This window comes from Hippoglossus stenolepis, chromosome 9 (genome assembly GCF_022539355.2).
Source record: "Hippoglossus stenolepis isolate QCI-W04-F060 chromosome 9, HSTE1.2, whole genome shotgun sequence".
In the NCBI taxonomy this organism is placed as follows: Eukaryota; Metazoa; Chordata; class Actinopteri; order Pleuronectiformes; family Pleuronectidae; genus Hippoglossus; species Hippoglossus stenolepis.
Genome location: NC_061491.1, coordinates 14,261,901 through 14,287,215, shown reverse-complemented (window position 1 = coordinate 14,287,215; position 25,315 = coordinate 14,261,901). Strand labels below are relative to the sequence as shown.

The 25,315-nt window shown below is 39.5% G+C and overlaps 3 protein-coding genes across 3 annotated transcripts; all 3 read left to right on the top strand.

Annotated features, from left to right (window-relative positions):
• Positions 1 to 5,188: 5,188 nt before the first annotated feature.
• LOC118115550 (arrestin domain-containing protein 3) lies at positions 5,189 to 9,964 on the top strand. The gene is made up of 6 exons (XM_035166770.2): positions 5,189 to 5,601; positions 5,718 to 5,787; positions 6,625 to 6,772; positions 7,918 to 8,020; positions 8,155 to 8,420; positions 8,512 to 9,964. The coding sequence occupies exons 1-6, from the start codon at positions 5,337 to 5,339 to the stop codon at positions 8,608 to 8,610; spliced, it is 951 nt and encodes a 316-aa protein (XP_035022661.1). The 5' UTR covers positions 5,189 to 5,336; the 3' UTR covers positions 8,611 to 9,964.
• Positions 9,965 to 12,601: 2,637 nt separating this feature from the next.
• LOC118115190 (arrestin domain-containing protein 3-like) lies at positions 12,602 to 15,860 on the top strand. Its single transcript, XM_047341257.1, has 6 exons — positions 12,602 to 12,863; positions 13,642 to 13,699; positions 13,797 to 13,947; positions 14,074 to 14,170; positions 15,258 to 15,514; positions 15,615 to 15,860. The coding sequence occupies exons 1-6, from the start codon at positions 12,602 to 12,604 to the stop codon at positions 15,858 to 15,860; spliced, it is 1,071 nt and encodes a 356-aa protein (XP_047197213.1).
• A 3,274-nt stretch (positions 15,861 to 19,134) lies between these two features.
• Positions 19,135 to 24,469, top strand: LOC118114572 (arrestin domain-containing protein 4). The gene is made up of 7 exons (XM_035165085.2): positions 19,135 to 19,434; positions 20,330 to 20,368; positions 20,548 to 20,608; positions 21,487 to 21,637; positions 22,454 to 22,550; positions 22,633 to 22,889; positions 23,794 to 24,469. Exons 1-7 carry the CDS (start codon positions 19,179 to 19,181, stop codon positions 24,058 to 24,060), a joined length of 1,128 nt encoding a protein of 375 aa, XP_035020976.2. The 5' UTR covers positions 19,135 to 19,178; the 3' UTR covers positions 24,061 to 24,469.
• Positions 24,470 to 25,315: the final 846 nt, after the last annotated feature.

The window sequence follows — 25,315 nt, the reverse complement described above, 5'->3', positions numbered from 1 at the left end:
GAATAATTAAGTAGATGGACAAGTTTACAGAAACCTTGAAACACATGCCAGCTACTGAGCTGATCAGGGCTCTTATAGATAGTCAGAAAAGACAATGTCATGTTTCCAAATCGGTAAATGTGTATCTGGGATAAAGTCAGACAACTTGACTCAAAGAAACGAGTCAAGACAAACAAAAAAATAAAGCAGCCATCTGACTGTGCCTCCACCTCTACTGGAGACGTAGATCAAAACACCAGCTCCTGTTGTCTGGATGGTCCAATTAACAAGGTGATGTGATATCTCTGAGATAAAGAGATGGATGGAGAGATAGACGTGTGTGTGTGTGTGTGTGTGTGTGTGTGTGTGTGTGTTACCGTCTAACTGCGAGTGGTTGATTTACCAAGTTGGCGGGCAAAGTCAAGTCACCATGAGCTCAAGTAAACCTGATAGGTGCCCTTATCAGAGACCGCTAAAGGCAAAGCCTATTATAAGTGGTCTCACACACACACACACACACACACACACACACACACACACACACACACACCATGTAGATCTCCATCAAAAGATCACATTACTGACACCAACTTGAAAGTAAAACATGCAGAGTTCTCATCTCCATCAATTTTACACATCCACAACAACCAGCTGCCTTTTACAAACCCTGATAAACACATTATCTCCCAGAAGCCAATGTTCTCTCTGCACCTTCACCACAGGACTTGTTCAAATTAAGTTGCTGTATCACATTAAGCTCACGGTGTATTATTTGGCAGCAGCAGATGCAACGTAAAAAAAGAGCTAAAGGATCATCATCACTCAGTGTTTTACTTCAAGTACAAAGAAAACGAGATCCAGCTTTTGATACCAATTATCATTTCTAGAGAATGGAAACGAACAATCATAAGCTCATGATTGGCTATGGGACACACCCCGGGACCCTGGCAAATGCCTACCTCTGGTGAGGGTGTGAAGTGACGATGGCCTAAACATCCTATGATCGTGGGGGGGGTTCACGTCTGATGATGGGTCCTAAAATTGAGAGAAAAAGATAAACCTAAAGTCAGGAAGGCAAAGCTTGAGGAAAATTAGTAGTGCAGCGAAGAAAAGAAAACCATGAATACACTCGAAATATGTGAACGTACAAAGCCAGGTTTAACACCAAATGAATGTGATTACAAAGCTGCACAGCTGACTCTGACAGGTACACAACTGATGATGTCCACTTGACATCTGCTGCTGGTTGGCAATTTATCATCGATTCAATTTGGAAGACCTTTACATTTACAAGGGTTATTAATCATCTCAACTCAGAATGTTTCCTTTTCGGTACTCTGCCCTTTTTGTTGTATAAAAGTGAACGAAGTCTGGAGAAGGAAGGGTTGCGTGTGTTTGATGTCAAAGTTTATCCATTAACACAACCCATCATTAATCTCTAACAACATCAGAGTCGTCCCTGATGTCAAACAGCTGCGATCTTGATTTCATGCGAATGCCACTCTGCACGAGATGCTATTCGGGGCTAAAGTACCACTGTAATAATAAACTCTTTCCACTGTTTATACGCCTGCATGGTAAAGTCTTTGAGCAGCTAATGGACACTTGGCTTCACTAACAGAGGTGATTAAAGTTTGTTGATTAAAGCGATTTCAGCTCTTAAGCTCTTCCTGTTTCAAACTGAGGAATTGCACTGAGATTCTGGTCTAAATATCACAAACTGTTAAACGTTCAACAACATTTAAATGTCTGTGTGGTTTAGCGATCGCCCTGAATCCCATTCTGTAACAGTGTCCCCCACACATGGAACAGCCTGGACGCAATCTCTAACAAGTCATTTGTCAAGTCAAGTGTTGTGCCTCACTACACTCCAAAGAAGAGCTGCTGGCAGATCCGTTTCCTCTCTCTCTCTCAAATAGAAGGAGACAGCAGGAAGGAGAAGATGTGTGGTCAAGTTAACTGGGGGCCTGGGGTCTTTAAACGCCTCGTGCTGTCATTGCTAATGGGTCGTTATCAGTGTTAAATGGCCGCGTTGAGTACCATGAACCTATCACAGCGCAGTGAACTCATTATGTTAAAAAATGTGGCTATTCATGTCAGCTTATTCAGAGGGCAATTCTGAAATGATTGATGCAAGTCTGGATGAAATAGGATGTAAAGGTTTGTAATGAAAAGTTTGGCTGCCAGTAAAGTTATAGTTGTTCTGTACAATGCACCAGGAGCATCACAATAAAGCATTTAGCGCCATCTAGTGGTTAGATGAGCTCAGCTGTTCGGGGTCAGTTCAACCAAATTACAAAATCCTATTTTCTCACTTAGGCCTATTAATAGATCATTTATGATTCCAATCAAATCCAATATGGATGGAGATAGAAATAGAGAGACAGAGAGAGTGATAAGAGATAGAAGAGAGAGAGAGAGAGAGAGAGAGAGAGAGAGAGAGAGAGAGAGAGAGAGAGAGAAAACAAAGAGATAGAAATAGAGAAAGAGAGAGAGAGAGAGACAGAAAGAGACACACAGATGGACAGAGACATAAAAGGAGACGGAGAGAGAGACAGACTCAAAGAAAGAGAGAAACAGTGAGACAGAAATGGACAGAGACTGACAGAGACTGACAGAGACTGACAGAAATGCTTTCTTCACATACTGGAAGACAAACACATTCTTGTGTAAGTGTGACTTACTGGAAGACAAACACTAGTTGATGCTCTAAAAAAAAGTGTGTGGGAACATCAACTTGTGTAAGTGTGACATACTGCCATTAAAATGAAACAACATCAATCTCCACTGTGTTGGTGAGGAAGCAGAGACGTGTAGAAATTTGTTTACTGTCTACACCACAAACTACACTCTCATCTCCAACAGCTCCATTTGGTTTATGATCATAAGAAATTCCACCATGTCACCTTTATGTCTTTTTAAGTGTCTGACACCAGCAAGTTCTTCTAGTTTTCTGTTTTGTTTTACCGGCACTGAGAAGGTTTCCTTTGTTCCACTGCTGGGGGTCATGTGGCAAACAGGTGGGCACCAGGCAGCAGTGGACTTAAATAGAGGAAGGGCCAATGAGGCGGTACCAGGTACCCACCACATCAGGGTCGGGGGACATTTAGTTTAGATATTTTGTGCATTTCATCAAACTTAATTTTGGTATTTCGATATTTTGCTTTGATTAATGGAGAGTCAACTATCCTGTTGAGTTTTCTTTTGTTGTTCGTTAATGTGAATGTGTTTTGTCTTATCCCCCTTTGTGGTGTCTGGTAAGTTGACAAAGGGAAAAGCAGCAGTGACATTAACATTTTTAGGTTTTTAAAAGAAACAGATTTAGTAATAATAATTTATAAAGTTGTCCTTATTTTATGTTATTGTCTGCTTAATCTCTCATTTTGTATTGATGCTGTTTTTATTTCCTGTTCCACAGTCCAGTTGGTGGCGGTTATGTCTCTAAGTTTGTTTGCCAACCACCAATAAACACCAAAGAAGAAAATGGCCGGTTAGTTGAGCTTTGTTAAATCAGTTGGTTTGTTAGCTTAATTTTATCATTATAGACTGAGTCTCTAGCTTTCGAACGCTTCTTTGTGCCCATCACGTAATTGCTTGTGTTTTATATATGATTTCCATCCTTTTTGTGTGAATAAAGTGTCATCAGGGCTTGTAGCTCGGGTCCTTCACACACCATGTAGGTACAAAGTTTTGATACTAATGAAAAGTCCCCTCATTTTTTTTTCAGTCAGAAAACTCCAGTTTGTGATATTTCAAGTCTTTGTGTTGAGATGAAACGATCCAGAAAAGAGGAAACAAACTCAGCTCTGCCCTCAGGCCAGAACATCAGGGTTCGTTTTCATCACAGATGAATAAAGGCAGCAAGAAAAACATCATGTCTATTCATGTCATAAGATAAAACACTGCAGATCAGATCCCATAGATTAGGATCACTACACTTAACCTCTGCCACCAGGTTGAGAAGTAAAATACCAAAGTCACCAGTTTATCATTCTAATACTACCTGGAGGCACAAGCGTGGGTAAGAGTAACAGATTCTGTTAAATTGGTCTGGTAAATGTCTTTGAACTGTCTTTTTTAAAATATCTATAACTATTATATTTTAGATGTGATGATTTATAATTTATTTGTTTTAATTGCTGCCTTGTGAAGCACCATGTAATCTGGATTTTAAAAAAGTGCTCAATGAATAAAGATAATCATCTCAATCTGTGTCGGACACGCTGGAAGCTGAATGACCTTCTGACTGGAGAACATACATTTTCTATGTAATCCTATTCGAAGGAACAAAAAGTGATCTAAATAAAAAATCTGATAAATGTGAATTAGAAACTAGATGGAGTTTACAAATACATTTGATAAAGGTCATTAACCAAGAAACAAAAGAGAACAGCAGAACGACACAAACCATAACACAAACCCTCCTATTCAAAGAACAGTTTCATGTGGGCAAGACATAGTACAGCTAACCGTTAATTGTTATTTAGATAGTTCACTCAAATGTTTTAGTTGTTGTTTACAATCTGGTTAGTCCATATGATAAATAAAATATGAGGTTGCACCATAAATATTAAGGTTTAGACCTAGTGAATAAAATATGTTCAATACTAGACAACTGTGGTAGTTTTCCTACCAAGGAGCTGATTCTTTACCTGTTTCTGTTGTTTGTTTGTTTGTTGGATGATTGGTTCATTTTAAGCAGAATTATGGAACAATTGGTGGAGAGATGGGCCCTGGGTCTGGGAATAACCCATTCAATGTTGGTGCAGATGCAGATTAATGATCGGATGCAGGTTTTTTTTTTTTTCTTGCATTTTCATTGCAACACAGGAGAAGTTTCATTGATGAGATCAGACATCAATGAAAATCCGATCAATAGATAGATAGATAGATAGATAGATAGATAGATAGATAGATAGATAGATAGATGATAGACAGATAGATAGATAGATAGATAGATAGATAGACAGATAGATAGATAGATAGATAGATAGATAGATAGATAGATAGATAGAAGGATGGACTAATAGATACATTTGTATTTTGTATTGTCTCCTCTAATTTACTCTGTGACATTGACTGAACTCTTCAGCCTCCTCTTCCTCTCTGACAGACACGCCCACCCTGGCCCTGACCCTGGACTGTGTGTTGTGGCTCCGCCTGGAATCAGGGCTGGTCCCGCTACATACCCTGCGCATGCTCAGTCGGATGAATCTGTTTGTTTTTTTGGAAGCTGTCAGTGACACGGTCTGTATCTCTGCTCACTGAATTACTAATATACATTCCTCCGGATTGTCTCACTGCAGGGAAGCGTGCTTTTTTTTAACTTTATAAAAAACTTAACTCGGGTTGTGACCATGTTGGAATCGACCGTCAAGAACTTCTGCATCAATTTCAACGTAGCGAGCGAGGGGAGGACATTCCGCAGCGGGCAGCTGGTCTCAGGACACGTCTCCTTCGACCTGAGCAAGAAGACGAAGATCACCGACATATCGATGCGTCTGAAGGGACAGGCCCACATCCACTGGTCCACTGGTGGAGGGAAGAAGAGGAGGAAGAGAAACTACAGTGCAAACGTCACCTACTTCGACCTGAAGAGCGTCATCCTGCAGGAGAACTCAGGTCTGATCCCGAATCAGCCCGTGTCTGTGATGTGCACTCACCGAGCTGTGGTTTGGATGCTGTGCACTTCCACGATACGTTTTTGTTCAGTGAACTTTTCTTTTTCTCCCTCACAGCCATTGGCGAGTCGGTGAAACTCCAGGCTGGCACGCACATGTATCCGTTTACATGCCAGATACCTCAGGGGTGTGTATGTGTGTGAGCTGCCCCCCCATCCTGGTTACTGAAGGGATGAGACTAAGAGGGAAACAATCTTTATTCAGATGCAACAGGGCCTGATGATATGGCTGGAAAATGATATCAAGATTTTCACATCAGTCGATATCGATAATAGCCCGATAAAGGTCACATTAAAGGCCATGCTGATGAAAAAAGAATCTGACTTTTCAGGAAAAAGTAGTAATGTAACGAGAAAAAGTTGTAATTTTAGGGGGTAAGTCCTAATGCAACGAGAATTAAGACGTAACAAGGTACAAAGGTCGTCATTTACCTGAAATAAGTTGTAATGTTACAAGAACAAAGTCATAATTCCCTCCGAATTTTTTTCGCAATATTACAAGAACAAATAATTTAACAAGAAAAGTCATGATGTGACAAGAAGAAAGTTGCCATGTCACTAGGAAAAAGACATTATTTTACTAGACAAAATTTGTGTCGTTATGAGAATTAAGTCATAATAGTTTTAGGCTATGTGTCATTTTACAGAGGGAATATCAGATGATCAGGCTGTGTTCTGTGTTAAAATTAGGAATTTAGAGCATCTTTGTAAGTTATAAGCATAGAAGTTTCAGGAATTTAAATAGCTTGTGTAAGAAACTCTCTTTTCCAAAGGAGACAAACACAGATTGATATTGTTTTAGTGTCCAGCCCTGAGATGCAGAGCCCATGGTGTATCAGTCCTGTTTTCTCCCCCTTGATCTCATCCTTTTAGATACTGTACTTTCCCCAGAGTTAAATGAATCTCTATTTGACCTTTTCCAACATCTCATCTTTGTTTTTTTATTTGTTTTTACCTCAATGCAGAGACTTCCCACCGAGCTTCAAGGGCGTTTGTGGAAAAATAGAGTATATGTTAACCGTGAGCATCCACAGACCCTGGCACATGTCTAAGGACTTTGTGACTGAGTTAAACCTCATAAACAGCATCAATACCAACCAGCCAGAGCTGAGGGTAAGTGAGCCATGAGCAGATAAAACACCCAAAGAGCTGCTGGGTCAATATTAACCCCCATGTTCGTCCTACTATCTTGGGAGTTGGTTCATTTTAGTACACAATTTTACAGCATTTTGACATTCTATCGAAAAGCAGAGGTGGAACCACCAGCATTAACAATGATTCTGTTACTGATTCTGTTGCTCCACTGAGCCTTCACATACAGTGCCTGCTTTGACGAGTCAAAACGAACACGTTTACACCATGAGACAGAAAGGAAATATATCTGAAAAGGCTCAAGTTCCATCATCATTAAATCAAATCATTAAACGTAATTACTGTCCATACAGACCAGTCCCAGGGTGTGTGGTGAGAAATTCTGGAGTTTTAACTGTGTTAAGTATGGGGACTACTTGTCCTGCTATGCAATGCAAACCTCTGCCAAGGCCCAACAGCCTCCTTAGGGTGATTTCACACGCACCTTGTTTGGCAGGGATCTTCAGATTTTTCAGTTGCATCCAAACTAAATTATCAGGTGTTAAATAACTCTGACCACGGTCCGCATCAGACAGACAAAAGTCCAATCAAAAGAGGTGGTCCAGTCTGCATCAAACTGAACCATGGTTTGGAGCGTTTGCAGTGTGAAAACATTTTAATTTATACATATATTATATTTTTGGGGATAGCAGACCAACTGCAGGAAGTTGTGACAGCGTTAAAAAGTAGAAGAAGAAAAAGACGCAGTAGCGGCTCGCAGGATTGTTTGTAGTCTTCACCTCCTGCAAGATAATGATCCAATGTAGACAATGTTTCAAAGACACGGTCCTGGGTTTAGACCACGGTTCAGACTTACAGGTGTGACAGCGTACTTAAATTCAATAAAGTCGCACTAAATTGCGTGCACTACAATATTTTATTGAGAAAATAAATACTACATCCACCCTGCCCAAAACTTGAACGCCCATCCCTACACCAAGTGTCGTGGAAATCCTTAACAATCAAATGGACTGGGTTGAAAACACAACCTCCTGGTGGAGTAAACACATTCTGAAGTCGCAGTGTGATTCATGTGCAGTTTGTGTATGTGTCGTATCATTTGTCTGTCAGTATGTAAAATCTGTGGATGTCTGCCGCACCTGTTTTTACGCTGGTCTTTTTCACAGGCTCCTCTCTCAGGCTCCAACCAAATGACTCTGTGCTGCCTGTGGTGTGCCTCACCTGCTATCACAATGACAGTCAGTGTGGAGAAGAAAGCCTTTACTCCTGGTACTCCATCCATCCATCCATCCATCCATCCATCCACCCTAACACACACTCATCCATCCATCCATCCATCCATCCATCCATCCCCCCCCAATACTATTGACATAACGAAAGCCGTGTCTGTTTTTTGCCTCCAGGTGAAACTGTGAAAATAATTTGTGAATTCAGTAACGGTTCATCTCGAACAGCCACTCCGAAGGTGAAGCTGTTGCAGAAGCAGACCTTCTACACCCACGAAAGGGTCAACAGGAGGGTGTATGACAAGAACTTGGCATCAGGGTTCGGGCAGCCCATCCACGCACAGACCTGCGACGTGCACACTGAGATGATGGTCTTGATTCCTCAGTCTGCGTCACTTACCATCTCTAACTGCAGCATCCTGGTCGTTAGTTATTCTATTGAGGTTGGTGCTAATCAAAGGCTGAATGCTGGACGAAATGATCTGGAAACAAATGTGCAGCGTTTGACTGTTCTCTTGTTTTTTTTCCCTACAGGTGAGCGTGACAGTGTGCTCTGGCCCTGACCTCACCGTTCTGTTTCCCATCATCGTTTGTGATACCCCTGTTCATCCTCAACCCCCTCCTTATGTGTGAGTTGATTCAGATGAATCTAATGAAATGCCAACATACTACAATTCCTCACTCTGCCCTGTGACTGGGGAGCCTTTCAGTATTTCTCAGGGTTTTCGTATAGGGCTCACCACAACAGGGAAGACCTTTGCCTCTAAGCTTTTCATTTTTTACTGCTGTTTGTGTAAAGATAACCTTTGTGTGTTTTTGTATGATGTGTTACATTTGCGAAAGTCTCTTATGCTCATTTTGACAAACTCCAGTTGCCAATTCTAGTCTTCCCACGATCAAATTCTGTCTCTTCAATTCATTGTGAACTGTTTGATGTTTTGCGTGTCTCTGTTCTGCTGCTGCAAATTCTCCTTCTGCTTAAACTTGCTTCGTGCATGTTTTCAGCAGGTGTTGTCAGGTCTTTAACACACTGTATGTTGCCAATGAAAAGTTTAATTTTCTACTCTGTTTATGATTTACATGCATACATGTATTTCTTTTTATTTCTGTGTCATGCTAATTGCATTTGGCCCATCTCTTCTTGGGATTACAAGACACCATTGATTTGAACACAAGCATCTTATTATGGCATTACTATTAGGGCCATATAAAGAAACCAAGTTTTTAGGAATTATTTGGCAATTTCATGAGAAAATGTCATACTGTTAGAAGAATAAAGAAAATACAGATATTTTCAGGAAATAAGAGGCCAGGAGAACGTTGGCTCTCCAGAGTTCTGCTACTTCTGGAGGAAAAATCTCCAACCAATCATATCATTTCTTGATTTCTTTAATTTCCTTGTCCACAAAAGAGGTAATTCTCTCCATGTGGCTCTTGCTTTGGAATAGACACTTTTTTACAAAATAACAAGATGCCCTACATTGCTCATTTTATCTCAGGCAACAGGCTGATCTTCTGATATTCCTCATCTAAAATGACACATAGTCTAAAATGACAACTTTATTCCCCTTAATTTATGACTTTATTCAAGAAATATCTTTGTGTGGCCTTAATATTATATATCAATATTATATCAATATTACAATGTAAAACAGTAATGTCATTTTTAAAGTGATATACACCAAAGTGCTTTGTTTATACAGCAAGTGACTCTTCATAGTATCACATATAAACCAAAGGTACAAAGCTTGCTTTGTGGAAACTGCCTGAAGCATCTTACTGCCATCAGACAAGATATTGTACATTTATCTCAGTATTAGTGTGTATAAATGCATGTATGTGATTATTGCCAATGTTTACAGGACATGTATTCGTTGTCAATATAAGAGTGAATAGACTGAGGTAGGAGGGAACATATGTTATATGTTATTGCTTTTTAATCAAGAAGCTGAATTGATGTTAATGTTATAAAAAAAGTACATTGGAATATGATATTGTGTTTTTATTGTTTCATCTCATCTTCTGTCACGTTTTTTAACAGATGAACTGTTGTCATATACACACTTTTGTATGTGAGCTGTGTAGAGAAGTGTTTCACTCTGCAATCTGACTAAATTAAAAGTTTAAGGACAAATGTGCTCGAACTGGTGATGATGATGATGATGATGATGATGATGATGATGATCAGCAGCAAACAGCTGAGTCCTCGGCTGAACCGATTCAACCCCATGCACCAAATTACTTTTTGCTCTCCCCTCAGCGGCGGAAACAATGCTAGTACTGTGAAAACTTCAGTTCAATCTTTTTAGCCCTGTTATGAGTCATAGTGAAAACCATTCACTTCATTTCCTGGAGGAAAGCCGCCTCCTCTTTGATTTTCAGCCAAATCTCCCTCTAATCGAGTCAGAACGGTTGATAATCACTAACTTCTGACATCTGGCTGATTTTGTTTTTTGTAGTTGATGACGACTGAGAGCAGCTTTACACATCTCAAACCTTTTACTGGCTTTCGTTCACTGTGTGTTCTCATCATCTCAAGCTGCTCCTTTTAACTTTAATGTGTTTGTTGAAACTAATGGAAACTAATGTTGTGATTTAGCTCTTTTCTAGGGTGCATGCACATCTCGACAGTCGTATAGCTGGTGAGCATACTGTCTAGCTTCAGCTGCTGCTGGACCAGAACCTCAGTGCCTGTTGTTTAGGTCAAGTCTCATTCGTGTCACCAACTGAATTGGTCAAATATATATGTTAAATATTACAATATAGTAATTATATTAATAGTTATGATGTGAGTGTGTCAAATGATATCGTCGTAATGTGAAGACGCTTTTTCACTTTTAGGTATCATTTAACTTTATCGTGCTATGCAGTAGCATGAGCGTATGTACTTTTGCACTTTTAGACATGGAATAAAATGTTGACGTGCGTTTATTTTGTGTGTGTGTCCCCCATCTTTTACTGTTTAGATATGCTGCTTGTCTTACAACTGTTATTGTCGCAAATACGGTGCAGTCAGTTTTCCTATAGGAGGCAGCATCGTGCAGGGTATTTATTCTAAATGCTGCTCTCCCTGTATCTTTCTTGCCCCCTCCCTTTATCATACTATCAAGCCCCCTTCTTTTTTTATTCCTAACAGAAAGCCATAAAGCTCTCAATGAGCTCTGAACACTTCCGATACCACGCACACATTTCACATACACTGGATGAGTCATCTGGTGACATCAACCCCTGCCAAGAGCAAACATCAGGGACATCCCTGCAAAAGGTGAAGAAATCAGTGGCCGAAGGCATTGTGTGTTTTCACAATGCAGGTCCCTCTGTCCGTCAAATTCTTGTGAACCATGATATCTCTAGTATAGGACCTGGGGGAATTCGGTACAAATAGTCTGATGGACTCAAGGATGACCTGATTAGAATTTGGAGGTTAAAGGTCAGGGTCACTGTTACCTCACAGAACAATTCTTTCCAAATCTTTCCAAAGCCTTGATAGGATCCAACTTTGGCACATATGCTCACATAGGGCAGTAATTATTGTAGTTACCGTAAGGCATTTTTTTGGTTACTATATAAATTCGAATTGCCATCAGTTGAGCGGATACCTCCACCAAGGCTGAACAATTCTACTCATGATAGTCTAGTTCTAGGTATGTAAAAGAAAAATGGAAGGGGTCTGATAACCTAAGTGATTAATCTGTCATTAAAACTCCCTAAACAATGAAAATTCTATCTAATCTATTTTATTCTTAACAACTAGTGCCACACAGTATTAAATAGCAACATAACTAGGAAGGCAACGGTTCCCAATAAAAACTTATTTTAAGAAATCTCAAAATATACAGCAGTTAGATATACATCATTATAATATCGTTATATATAATTATTAATATATAATTATTCCCCAAAAAATAGGTGAAAACATTTTTCTCATTAGTTTCTTCCAGGTCCCATTCCTTTATTAAGTTTGGTGGAAATCAGTTTAGTAGTAAGCCTGTTAAAGATAAAACCAACAAACAAACAACCTCCTTTTCAGAGGAAATAAAACTCTACATACTAAGAAACACCTACTAAAGTAATATTTACATATGATGAGGAATTACTACATGTTTTTCTGTTCAGTTATATAAATGTTCTATTACAGTAGCCATCCTCACATCTTTAGATACCAGGTGTACTGCTGATGCACCTCCCTTCATTCCTCATATTACTCATACTTTCCACTAACCTTTTTACCCCACATGATGTGTTGCGTATGTTGAACACACCGACACCACGAGATCCAGCAGCAGCAGCTTGTAATATGCTACAGCCATTTAGACAAATGGTGTTGTTGAACCATTGTTGATTTATACAAGAAACATAATATATATATATTTATATGACCCTCTATTTACTCCATTTTTGTCATCCCCCAGAGCAACATTCTATATATTTACAGCAAGTAATTCCGTCTGGCTGTAAATAAGCTGATTTACTGCGCTGTGGTTTAATCATTATCTAAAACTTCAGAGTTTATCTATCTGCAGAGACGCACCTCACACACAGGATATAAAATCTGTCTTCTCTGTCTCGACCTGGAACTCGCTTTGTACTCAACACTGTGCTTGGTGATCACACTTTATACAGGATGTCAAACAGTGTGAAGAGTTTTACAGTGGGAATTAATCCCATATCCAAAAGCGACGTTTTCACCAGTGGCGATTCGCTCACAGGACAGATCAATCTGGAGGTGTCTGGCGACTGCAAAATAAATGCACTCGTCGTGAAGCTGAAGGGAAAAGCAGAAGTGAAATGGACCGAACATTATGGAAAAACCACCGTAACGTACCACAACAAAGAGAAGTACTTCAGCATCAAACAATCTCTCTTTCAGGAAGGTCGCGGTGAGTGTACTTCTTATCTCATTCAGAGGAGAAGTAACCTGCTATGATCTGTTTGTTTTATTCACAGTGTATAATGGATATGGGGATACATAAGAATGAGTTAAGATATGAAAAGTTTATTTCATCTTTCATTTTTTGTTTTAAATATCATATATAGAAGCACAGTTGCTTTGCTGCTGTTTCTCTACATGTATCTCTCTTACACGGTGTCTTTCTCATCTCATGCATATACTTATATTTAGTGTAATATTTATTTTATTTCATATTAAATACATTACACATAAAAACTAGAGGGGCACTCAGAGAGCGTAAACCTCCGCCAAGACCCAACAGTCCCTCATGAAACCACATTTAAAATCAAAAGATCTACGGTTTTATCTGGATCTGCACCAAATGATACACATTCATTAAAATCCGTGAATTATTCTCGGAGAAATCAAGAAAAATGTCATGTCTCGCAATGTTGGAGAAGGTGAAATAAATCAACATGGATTAAGAAGGAGTTTGTAAAGTCAAGTCCCTGACTGACATAAGATTGAAGTTTTATGAGATGCCTATATGATTTGAATCAATCACACTGATTAAGAAACAGTTGTAAAAGGAACAGTTGCTCTTGAACTTTGTACCACTTCTGACATCTGGATCCTTCAGGGCAATTCATGTACACTTCTACCATTTAACATTAGCAGCCATGCTTGGCTGCCAATGTATTCATTCATTTATTTTAAAATCTTGCTTTAATCAGTGGTGGGTTAAGTCACTTAGTTTTGTTGTTGTTTTTCAGGCAGCACTGTCGGCCCAGGCTGCCATGTCTACCCATTCATCTTTCAGATTCCAGCACAGTGAGTCGATTATTATAAAAGAAAGAAACGTTAATGTAATATAAGACAGTGTTGTTGTGACTTACTGTTTTGTACTCTGTGTTGTCATGTCATGCAGAGAGCTGCCATCCTCCTTCAAAGCCTCCCACGGAAAAATCGTGTACACGGTGGAGGTGATCCTCAGCCGGCCCATGAAATTGGACAGTAAAGCTAAGGCTCAGTTCACCCTCATACACAAAGGAAACCCACACAGTGAGGCGTTGCTGAGGGTACCTACATTAAAACACACACAAACAAGGTCATGAATACACATCCATGGTGTTTTCCTGTTTGACTTTGACACAGTAATGAGAATTAACACTGTGTCTCACTAATATGCCTTTTTTCTTTGGTAGATCCCACAGCACAGTATCATCGATAAGAAACTGAAGTTCTTCACATCAGGAACAGTGGGCATGGATGTAAATATTGCACAGACAGGCTTCCGCCAAGGTATTACATAATCCATTCCCTCATTCACACCGATTATCTTATCAACAGGTTGCAGTAAAACAGCAAATCTTCCCAGCTGAACCATGTGTAGCTCAAAGTCCCTTTCCTTCATGGAACTTTTTTATGGTCTGAAGATAAGGACATTTATTTTCATATAAATACAAGGTTTTACCGTGTTTAGTGTTAAAACAAACCTTTGATGTATTCACACCTCAGCTTCACACGGTCTGGTCTGAGTGGCCAATATAAACAAATGAGAGTAAAGTTCGGTCAGAGATTGGTATTTAACAGATGAGTAATGTGGTAGATTATGAAACCAGTGCTGCTGTTTGGCTTCATTTAGCAGTTGTTTACATTTTTGTCACTTGTAGACAAGGAGGCAGCTGTTCAATAAAAGTTGCAGGGACTAGCTGCAAGTAATTTTTACTGACTTAAAAAATGTTTTTTATATATAAAATTCAGTTTTCTAATTTGAGATTTCAGCTTCAGAGACACACACAGTTACAGAACAAACCTGCCTTCAGACATGCACTGAACCTGCCAGCCGCCTGGTAAATTATCAGGAAAATTGAGCCCGGGTTACAATACAGCAGGAAAATGTCCAGAGAATTCACAGCGAGCGAGTGCTGATGGCATTTCTATCATGCAATGGACGCAAAACTGAAATAAAAAGAAATGCACATATCACCGGATGAAAAAGAGGAGCCATACACGTAGAAGATTCCAAAGAAAATGTCAACTTTGAAAGATTCCAGAGCTTTTGGCTATTAGGGCCGGAGCTTGTGTCGATATTCTGTAAACTAAAACTTAAATTGTATTTATTTTCGCAGTGATATACCTCAGCCTCCTGAACGCATTGTCCTGTTGTTGTGAACACTTATGACCCGAACAATCTCCTGTCCTGACATTACTATGTTTTTACCAGTGGACCAACGTATCTATTATACGTTTTGAGATAAGACTGGGTTGTCTCGACAGTGTTTATTGACTTTCGTCATTCTGAGTGCCGAGCTCCAAAGTGTAATGGAATGCGGCATCACTCGTGTGTAGGTGTCAACAAGACCATAAGGGCTGCTGTGTTTTCCAGGTGAAGGCATCAAAGTTGTGGCCTACATTCAGAACAAGTCATCTCGTGACATTAGGCCCAAGTACTGCTTGTACAGGAAGTACAGCTACTTTGCAAAAACGAAGAGGCGAGTCGAAACCAAAGACATCCTGAAAGAAGTGGGCGAAGCCATTCCACCTTCGGCAGGTCAGAATGTCACCAGGATCATCACCATCCCTGCCACCACGTGTGCGTCCATCTTGAACTGCAGCATCATCAAAGCTGAGTACAGACTCAGGGTGCGTGTCTCCCTTTCCAATAAGTGTCTGTGCATGTCTTCATGGCAACAGGGCTCCATGACCAGAATAATAGATGCTGAGTTTTTCTTCTTCACCACAGGTCTATCTGGATGTTAAATATGCTACGGACCCCCAGATCAAGTTCCCTATAGTCATCCTGCCTGCTTCACAGGGGCCTGATGATGAGAGGCCGCCCCCTGCATATGGATTAGATGGGTATGCAAACTCAAGCGAAGGGACCAATTTCCTACAAAACCCAACTGCCTTGGAACCATCTGCTCCACCTCCATCCTATGGCACATATGCAATGTACCCCTCATTGACTGGTGCTGTTGGGAAGTACTAGATTCTCAAATACAGATAATGTGAAGTGCGCAGAGAAGTTGTTTAATTCACGATATAACACATGACTCTAATAAGTTAGGGTCTACCACTATAGCTGTAAAGTATTTAATATGTTTCTGCTTAAACCCTTTTACTCAGACAAGTGGAAAGAATGCTACCTGCAAAACCCTGAAGATAATCTTAAATTGTTGGTTGTTGTAGAAGCTAAAAAGTAGAAAATGTAATGTAATAAAATACAGTATTGGTAGTATACTACATTTCAGTGTTCCATTTAAGCTGTAGCTCCTGTATCACAGATAGGATGTGGTTGCCAGTAAATACTGTAGCTTTCTTCACTTTATTTCATTGCATCATGTTGAATGACAATTGCTCAACTGCTGCATATTACGACACACAGAAAATGCCTTAGACTTGCTGCTATTACATAAACTATACGTGGGAAAACTATTTTCTATTGCTCCTTAATCAAATATCTTATTCCAGTGAACACAGAAGAAAATGTAGTTTCCATTCTTTCCATATCTATTTCAGATGTGATGTCACTCAGAGAACAATAGACAGTCGTATAGATGGCTTATTAAAAAAATGCTTTATATTGTCTCAGGGAATGAAGGCACCTCTGTGGATCCATAAACTGTTCTTATTTATAATGATTATGAATTATTGTGCCTATACCCCAATCAGTCAATGCTAGCATTTTTTATGTTACTTTTAAATTATGTAACTTATCATATTTATATCATACTTATATCATACAGGGACAACATTACAATGTTGGACAAGAAGAAACCAGTCAGCTCAGCAGTGCAATAGTTAAATTAAAATAAAAGCATGGTAGAAAGAGCTTACTATAAAAAAGTCAAAAACCAAAGCTATATACATTCAAAAGGGCAGTGTGACATTCGTTACAAAGTTATTTTGTAATTTTGTTAGTTATTGTACATGTGTATGTATAGTTAGTGTGTGTGCATCAGTTGTTTCACATTTGAATGAATCAGTAAATCAATATAAGCTTCAGACGGAACATATTTGTGTTGACTTTGAAACACACACACACACACACACACACACACACACACACACACACACACACACACACACACACACACACACACACACACACACACACACACACACACACACACACACACACACACACACACACACACACACACACACACACACACACGCTCTCTGTGCCTGTCACTTGGTTTGTGGCTGGTTTCTACACAAGTGCTGGAGGTGGGCGTGGCAGAGCGTCATGTCAGGTGACAGCACCTGGACTCCATCTGGCCCCTGTGTGCCAGGGGAACCGATATTAAAGTCTCAGTCAGAGCTTGTTTTTCTCAACTTTTTGGGTTGGTGGTTGGTTTGTGTTTTTGCACCACACACCATTACAGTCACATTTTCTTACTCATGCACCCACCCACCATGCTGATATGACTTCATACACTATTGTTAGTGTTAGATATCCTCCATATATTAATAATTACATAATAATAATTAATTGATTGTTATTTTCCATGTGTCTCCATCTTTTGTCATAGCCTCCCGTTTGGTTTGTGACAACCTGTTCTGGTTTTCACTCCTTTCTCTTTATTAATTGTGGATGTGTTTTGAGTTTAACATGTAATAAACCACAGTGACATCTCCCATTTGCTATAAAAGCCTGGTATGTTTGCATCTTGGCAGATTGCTATTATAAGGGAGGATTTCCTAGGTAGTAAGTGAATGCTAGCAGACCATCTGTGTGTAACAAGCAGAGTGTATGCCTATGTGCTATGTAGATGCATGTAAGATACTATTTTCCTCTTTCATCCCAGAATGCAGAAGATTGGCCTTATTGCAGCAGCAAAGACGACAGAGAAGCATTAGTAAAATGTAATAAACACAAGGAAATAAAAACAGGGGCAATCTTTAAATATAATGAAATATAGGAATGGCAATAATATAATGTAAACAGGATAAATAGTGTGTAAGTGGGAATGCACATAACAATGTTGCAGTTACGGGGACAGATTGATTACACAAACTAATGGGTTTTGAAATTGTACCTTAGTGATCAGTAGTGCAATAATGTGGATCGTGTAATCCGGGGAAACTGTTGGTTGAACACTGTAATAGATGCAGGAACTAACTACTAAAACTCTGCCCATCTTGCACCACTGAGTTCCGACCAGGTTTGGTCCAAATTTGGCAATCACTTTCCAGTGTGTCAAGATAACAATGGACCAACATCACGCCTGACCACACCTCATTTTAAACCAAACACTTCTGTAGGTGACACAGAATTTGCTATTTGATCAAGGTGGGAGCTGGAAAATAACTGAGTCACTGTACCTCATGATTGGTACTGCTTTGTCCCCTCCAAGTTGGTTATGTTCTCATATGTGTTTGTTTGTTTGTTTGTTTGTTTGTTTGCTTGTTAGCATGATTACACAAAAACTACTCAACCAGTTAACATGAACTTTCGTGGAGGGGTGGAGCAAGTCGGATCAGAGATCCATAATTTATTTTTCACTTTCTTTAACATTAGCGTTTTTTGACTGATCTTATCCTAGCTTATCTCATTTCCTCTCATTTCATCTAATCTTATCACATTGTATCGCATCATTGAGTAGCGTAACGGAGCATAGGGTATCGTATCATAGCGTATCGTAGCATAGGGTATCGTGGTATCTAATCATATCTTATGTTATTTTATATCATCTCATTTTATATCATCTCATCTCATGTTATCTTATCGTATCTTATCTTATAATGTACTGTATATTTTCTGAACCTACCTTTTGAATCCTATTTTTGTATTTTTGCAGTTTGCAGTTTTGTTACTTAACTGGTACGGAACGACCATTAAGGATATCCCACCAACTTTTATCTTAAAACAGACAGGAAATTAATGAATATAAGATATGTCCAACAATGAATGTCTAACAATTAATGAGTGAATGAGTGGTATAGGAAATAAGATATATCGTATTATAATGAATAAGTGGTTTAGGAAATGAGATATGTCTAATAATGAATGTCTAATGATTAATGAGTGAATGAGTGGTATGGAAAATTATATATGGCTAATAATGAATGACTGAATGAGTTGTATAGGAAATAAGATATGTCTGATAATGAGTGAATGAGTGAAAGAGTGGTAGAGGACATTATGTCTAATAACGAATGAATGAGTGGTTTCTTGGGAGGGAGTAAACATCTACTCGCTACCTCCTCAAAATTAGGACACACCCACTGAAGTTGTTGTACTTCTTCTCTCGGTTCAGACAGTGGGTGTGTGTGTGTGTTTGTGTACGTGTGTTCACGAGCCATGTCGTCCACCGTGAAAAGTCTAAAAGTCACCTGCACGCCGGTGAATGAGAGGGACACGTTTACGCATGGAGACTTGGTGTCAGGCCAGGTGGTCCTGGAGGTGGTTAAAGAATGTCAGATAGAGTCTCTGTCTGTGAAGTTCAAAGGCAAAGCCGAAGTCCTGTGGACCGAGAGATACGGACAGACCACTGTTGTTTACAGCTCCAAGGACAAGTACTTCAGTCTGAAGCTCCACTTCATCAAGAAGGACAAAGGTGAGCGGTCCACTGTGACCTCACACGGTTTGAATTTAAAGTCGGATTCAAGTACGCTCGGGTGGTAACGCGATGGAGAGTTTGGCGCGGCTGCACAGGCACTTTCAAAATAAAAGCTCTCGGAAATATCAAAACAATTTCCCAAACGCCGCGGTAAAACTCAACAAATCGAGAAGCAGCCGTCAGTCAAACCTCCTCTTCTTCCTCCTGCTCACTCACCTTTACAGAGATCCTCACAGGAAAACTGTAAAAACGTCAAACCAGGTGTAAAAAGATCATTTGTTTTATTTTGTGTATTACACAACACAAAACCGAGAACTAATTTGCTCAAAAAACCAAAATGTACAAAACAAAGTAATCATATAAATCAGATATTTTAACCGATTATTATTTGTTATTTATTATTACTTATTATTTTTCAGAGCCAAAGCCCAGAATTAGGGAGTAAAAACATTTCAGATACCAATATATCAGCAGTTATATTATAGAAATCTGGCAATGAATCCGATTCGTTATCAAACCCCAAATATAAGTTAGGCTTTATATTTCCCACTTCAACCATGACCTTTAGTTTGAATAAAACACAAATACTACAAAATGCTTGAATTGGGAACAGAACCAGATATGAAATGAAAACATACATGCACACACTGTCTGCTTGGTTTATTCTGTGAGATAAAATGTCTCCTATTTCTGGATATCAGCAAACATAAACACCTCCACCGATATGAATATGAAAACCTGACATTGGCTGTTTTTTTCTCAATTAACTGATGTGTAAGTAGATGCAGATTATTAATTTAAAAAAACATTAATGATTGTATTTTTCCCAGCCTAAGTAACAAATGCTAATTCTTGTTAAATCAGTGTGTTGCTTTTTTTTCTTCTTTTTCAGACGACTACACACTTATGTCAAGCCAGAATGGAGAAACATGTAAGACACCCTTTGTGACACTTTTCCTGCTTCTGTCTCTTTACCCTCTCATCACATCAGACCTCCAAGCCACAAATTCCTAAAACATCCTTAGGGCTCATTCCCCACATTCCTTCAAGGCTGTTAATGAAACACATGTTTAGAACATCTTATTTAACCCTTTCCTTTTGCGTTTTCAGACAGTAGTGTTGTTGCCCCAGGATGCCACACCTACCCATTCACCTTTCAGTTCCCTTCCCAGTGAGTAACATATTTTTAAATAGTTTTTATTAATAAAAAGAAGAAGAGGGAGTTTTATTTGTACAGAATGTTTCAAAGCAAAAAACAAAGGGCTTCACAAGAGGATAAAAAAAACAATAAAAACAAAAGCAATAAAAGTGAATAAAGAATAAAAATAATGTGAATTAAAACTCACTCAGAGATAAAAGCTTTTCAAATAATGGTGTTTTATGAGGGAATTTATAAGCAGATCAGCCTTTCTGATCACAGCTGGTAAAGTCATTGCAGAGTTTGAGGGCCTGTGCTGCAAAAGCACAACGGCCTCTAGTCACCAATCGGGCTCTGGGAACTACAAGAAGACCACGTTCACAACTATGACTGTCACTCAGTAGAGCTCATACCTCCGTCAAGGCTCAACAGTCGCCTAAATATGCCAGATTTTTTTTAAAACAAAGACCCATCCATATTTCTCTGGGAAATCAGTGAAAAAAACATTCTGTCTCACAATGTTAAAGAAGGTGATTTACAAAAATCCTGGATTGCTAAATGTATGACACAAAATGCGTTCCGTCTTGGTCCATACTCCACCCTTTCACCAAGTTCTGAGAAAATCAGTTCAGTCGATTTTAGATGATCCTGCTAACGGACAGATAAATGTTAAACAACGATGAAAATATAACCTCCTTGGTGAAGATACAGTAATCAGAGCCGAGGAACCCTTTTCCACACTTCAGCATATGGCACTGTCGTGTTATCTCATGAAAAACTTCTAGATCATGTTTTACAGGGATTTTGATGGAATAGGTTCGCTTGGTTAATTTCAAAAAGATGTTGGTATTACCACTGCACATTAACTGTATTGCCTTGACTTCTCGTGTTCTTCTGCTCTCGTGCTGTAGGGATTTGCCGTCCTCCTTCAATGGTTCTGTTGGTAAAATCGTGTACTTGCTGGAAGCCAGGTTGAGCAGATCGATGAGACTTGCCAAGAAAGATTCGACTAAGTTGAACTTCCTTGCAAGAGCCGACCTGAACAGTGACTCTAAGCTACTGGTATGTGCTGAGTTCATTCCAGTCATTCCTCCCAAAAAAAAAAGATGCTCTGCAGGGGTTTGGTGATAGCAGTTGTGTGACTACAATGCTGCCTCTGTTTAGTGGCTGTGTATACGTTGGTTGAGCAAGGACCTTAAAGCCACCAGGTGTACATATATTTGATCAACTATTTCCCAGCCTGTAAAACATGTTCTAACTATTACCTGAAAAAACAACATGTGTTGGCCATATATTGAAATTGAAATGCTTGATGTGAAATTATGTGTTCAAATGTTTGAGTCCACAAAACCCTTTTGGGGTAAACAGTGTAGCTGATTAGTGACCTGTCTTCAGACGTAATAAAACAGAAAAAACACAACAGGCCTCCATACTGCTCGTGTTGTGTCATCAAAGTGTCTGGAAGCCCTGGCATTCAAATTCAACTTGAAACGAGGTCATTTCCACCGTGTTTTAAGCCTAAAAGTCCACCAGAAGTGGCTAAGCTAGTGGACGTTAACATTTCCGACGGTCCCTGAATGCACCTCGTTGGAAGATATCATCTGACATTTAGGCTAAAAACTTGGTGTAAATGACCTCGTTTCGAGTTGAATATGAATGTCGGTGCTTGCGGACACTTGGATGACATCATGCTCTAACAAAGTTTACTCCTGAGACTCAAGAAGTGTTATGTGGACTCAAACACTTCACACCCCCCCCCAATCGGCATAGGGGTGAGTAGATAATGAGGGAATTTTCATTTTTGGATGAACTATCCCTTTAAGTGTGGTCTCTCTCTTGTTGTCTAAGTGTATTGCATGAATTTATCTGTTTCTTCAGGCACCACAGCACGACTCTAAGGACAAAAAATTGAAGTTTTTCAACTCAGGATCAGTAGCCATGGATGTACATCTGGAGAGAACAGGTTTCTTCCAAGGTTAAAGGCCTCATTGTTAATAATGACACTTCTCGCTCCCATGCTAACGGTTGTTAAGGATGTTTTTTGGTCTGTTTTCCAGGAGAAGGGTTGAAGGTTGTGGCCAACATCCAGAACAACTCCGCCCGTGAAATCAAGCCCAAGTACACCGTGTACAAAAAGCACAGCTTCTTTGCAAGTGGAAAGAGAAGAGTGAATACTAGAGATGTCTTCAGGGAGGTGGGAGAACCCATCCCACCTAATACTAATGAAATTGTAACAAGGTTCCTCGCCATTCCCCTTGATGTGGAGCCCTCCATCCACAACTGCAGCATCATCACAACAGAACACAGACTTAGGGTACGCAGCTTTGACCAGGAGATTCGTGTGCTTGTTCTAATTAGACTGTGCATAAAACGTCTTCTGAAATACATTAATTGAAAGTTGTAGGGGTTTAATAGATAGTGCTCACTTTTGTGCAACAGCAAAAGCCCCTTAATTATGACACAGCTTACGTTTGTCTACAGCGAGAACCCCCTTAAATTCTTTGATGGTCAATGTTCAGGAGACTGCAACGACACATTGGTCAGAAACCCCTCAACAAGTCCCCATGCCACTAACTTTCTGCCAAAAGCTTTGTGATTTCAGAGGTTTGTTTTAAGACCAGAACATCTAAACATGTTTGTGTGATGTCCCTTTTATTTATGTGTATGCACAGTTTTATAGTAAAAGAGTCATTAGAAGATTGGAATTATGTGGTTTTCTTCCTGAACACATGCTGGCTATGTGAGCGGCGCATACAAGCTTTTTCATTTTGAAAAGCAAGATATGTTATCCCTGTTATCAGATTAGAGCGTCCACACTGTCTGTGTGAGCAGCGCAGCTCAGCCACAGTTCAGCAGACTGAGCAGCACGGCTCTTATTTGAGGTCCTGCCTATTTTCTTGGCATACATCTGTTTGTCAAATGAGTCGGTTATGCACAAAGCTTGTCATAATTGCACATGAACGTATGTAAAAACTTGTAAGATCATAATTTGTCCCTAAGACACAGTAAAACAGAATATAACAAAAAGCCTAAGAAGACATGAATAATAACTGTTTAGTTAGATGAATTGATAAGATAAGTATTATGTTGTTACTCATGATGCACAACAAAATCTGCGACTGCCAAATACTAAGGCTTAACCACCTACTTTTCTTTATTACAACAGATTAAAGAATTATCCTTTTGTGTCTATAACATTTTAAAACTTTTTTCCACAGGTCTGTCTCGATGTCAAATATGCTACAGACCCAGAGATCAAGTTTACCATAGTCATCCTGCCGGCCGGTCAGGGTCCCACTTGGGCACCACCACCTGCTGACTCTGACTTTGGGTCTGGATTCCCAAGCGAAAAATCCGGGAATCCAGAGCTGGTAGCCTGGGGCGCCGCAGCACCACAGCCGCCGACCCAAGCTTTTGGTCCCCCCCCTGCCTATGGCGAACACGAGATGTACCCCCCTATGACAAATTATGACAACAAAGTATGAGTGACGGTCCTGAGAAGATGCGTCGACATTTCAGGGAAATGGAATTAAGAGAAACGGAAGAAAGGAAAATTATATTCATGCTTTATGTATATCACTATCCTTGCTATGACTTTCCTTAACTATAAATGTTTGTATTGTAGAATGACCAAACTGCGCTGTAGTGAAACAAGCTACCTCTTTTAATACTTTCTTTTTTTGTGTGATAGAGATTTGTTTCTGTACAAATGAGTCATGACACAAAATACTTAATTCAAGATTTTGTTTCTGCTCATCCATGAACTGGTGAAAAGTAAAGAAAGTGAAAATTCTACTTCTCAGCTGGTACCCTTTTAAAGTGAATGTAATTTTAGACTGAAATCCTTCCCTGTCAAATAGCTGTAACCAAGGAACAATAAAGGTTTAAAATTTACATCAAGGATTATTCTTATTTCAACTGGTAGTGAGAGGTCAGCATCTCGGAATTGACGGTGTGATCAAGTCCCGCCTCCAGCTCAACATGTTTGACGGTTTTAACTAGTAGTTGGAGATCCTTTCTTATTGATGGCGAGCCTCCCAACGTGATCCTATTTGGAAGAAGAGATCCATTGAATATTCCCTGTAGTGGTAGGGTGGTGCTAGTCACCAGGACTTCATACACTCATAAAGGGCGCATGCTCTTTGAAGGAACTGTCACAGGACCAGTCACTGATATTAACAAACCAAAGACAGTGGATTGACAAAACACAGACCGAGACTGATCACAGGTAACAGACTGTAAAGACGACTGGCGTAAAAAGACTCATTTATTTTAAAGGGCCCAATTTTTATTTTCACACAAATTGTTTTATTAAATGCTTGTGAATTATCACCTTCCAATTTAATTTAGTAAAGTTACATTTTGCATTTAACGTGTTGTGTATCTTGAGTAATTTCATTTATGCTTCTAAAGTCTATGTCCCTTGCAGCTCAGTGAATACACATTTGTTGTCATGTGACCATCTGCATGTGACACAGAGAGAAATCCAAACCTGGGCCCTGTTCAGACCAGGTATTCACATCCATGTCAGGTGATCCAGTCACAAGTACACGCCCCAGATGAATTATAATAACAAAAGGTGTTGTAGCCTAACAGGTTACTAACCATGCTCTCCGCCCACTCATGTGGTTGTCAGGTTATCATTCTTATTCTCAACACAGACAAAGTGTTGCTTTGACTGTGAGCATCCAGTTGCTTTGTAATCTACATCTTTGCATTTGTTTGGTTACAGAGTTGTGC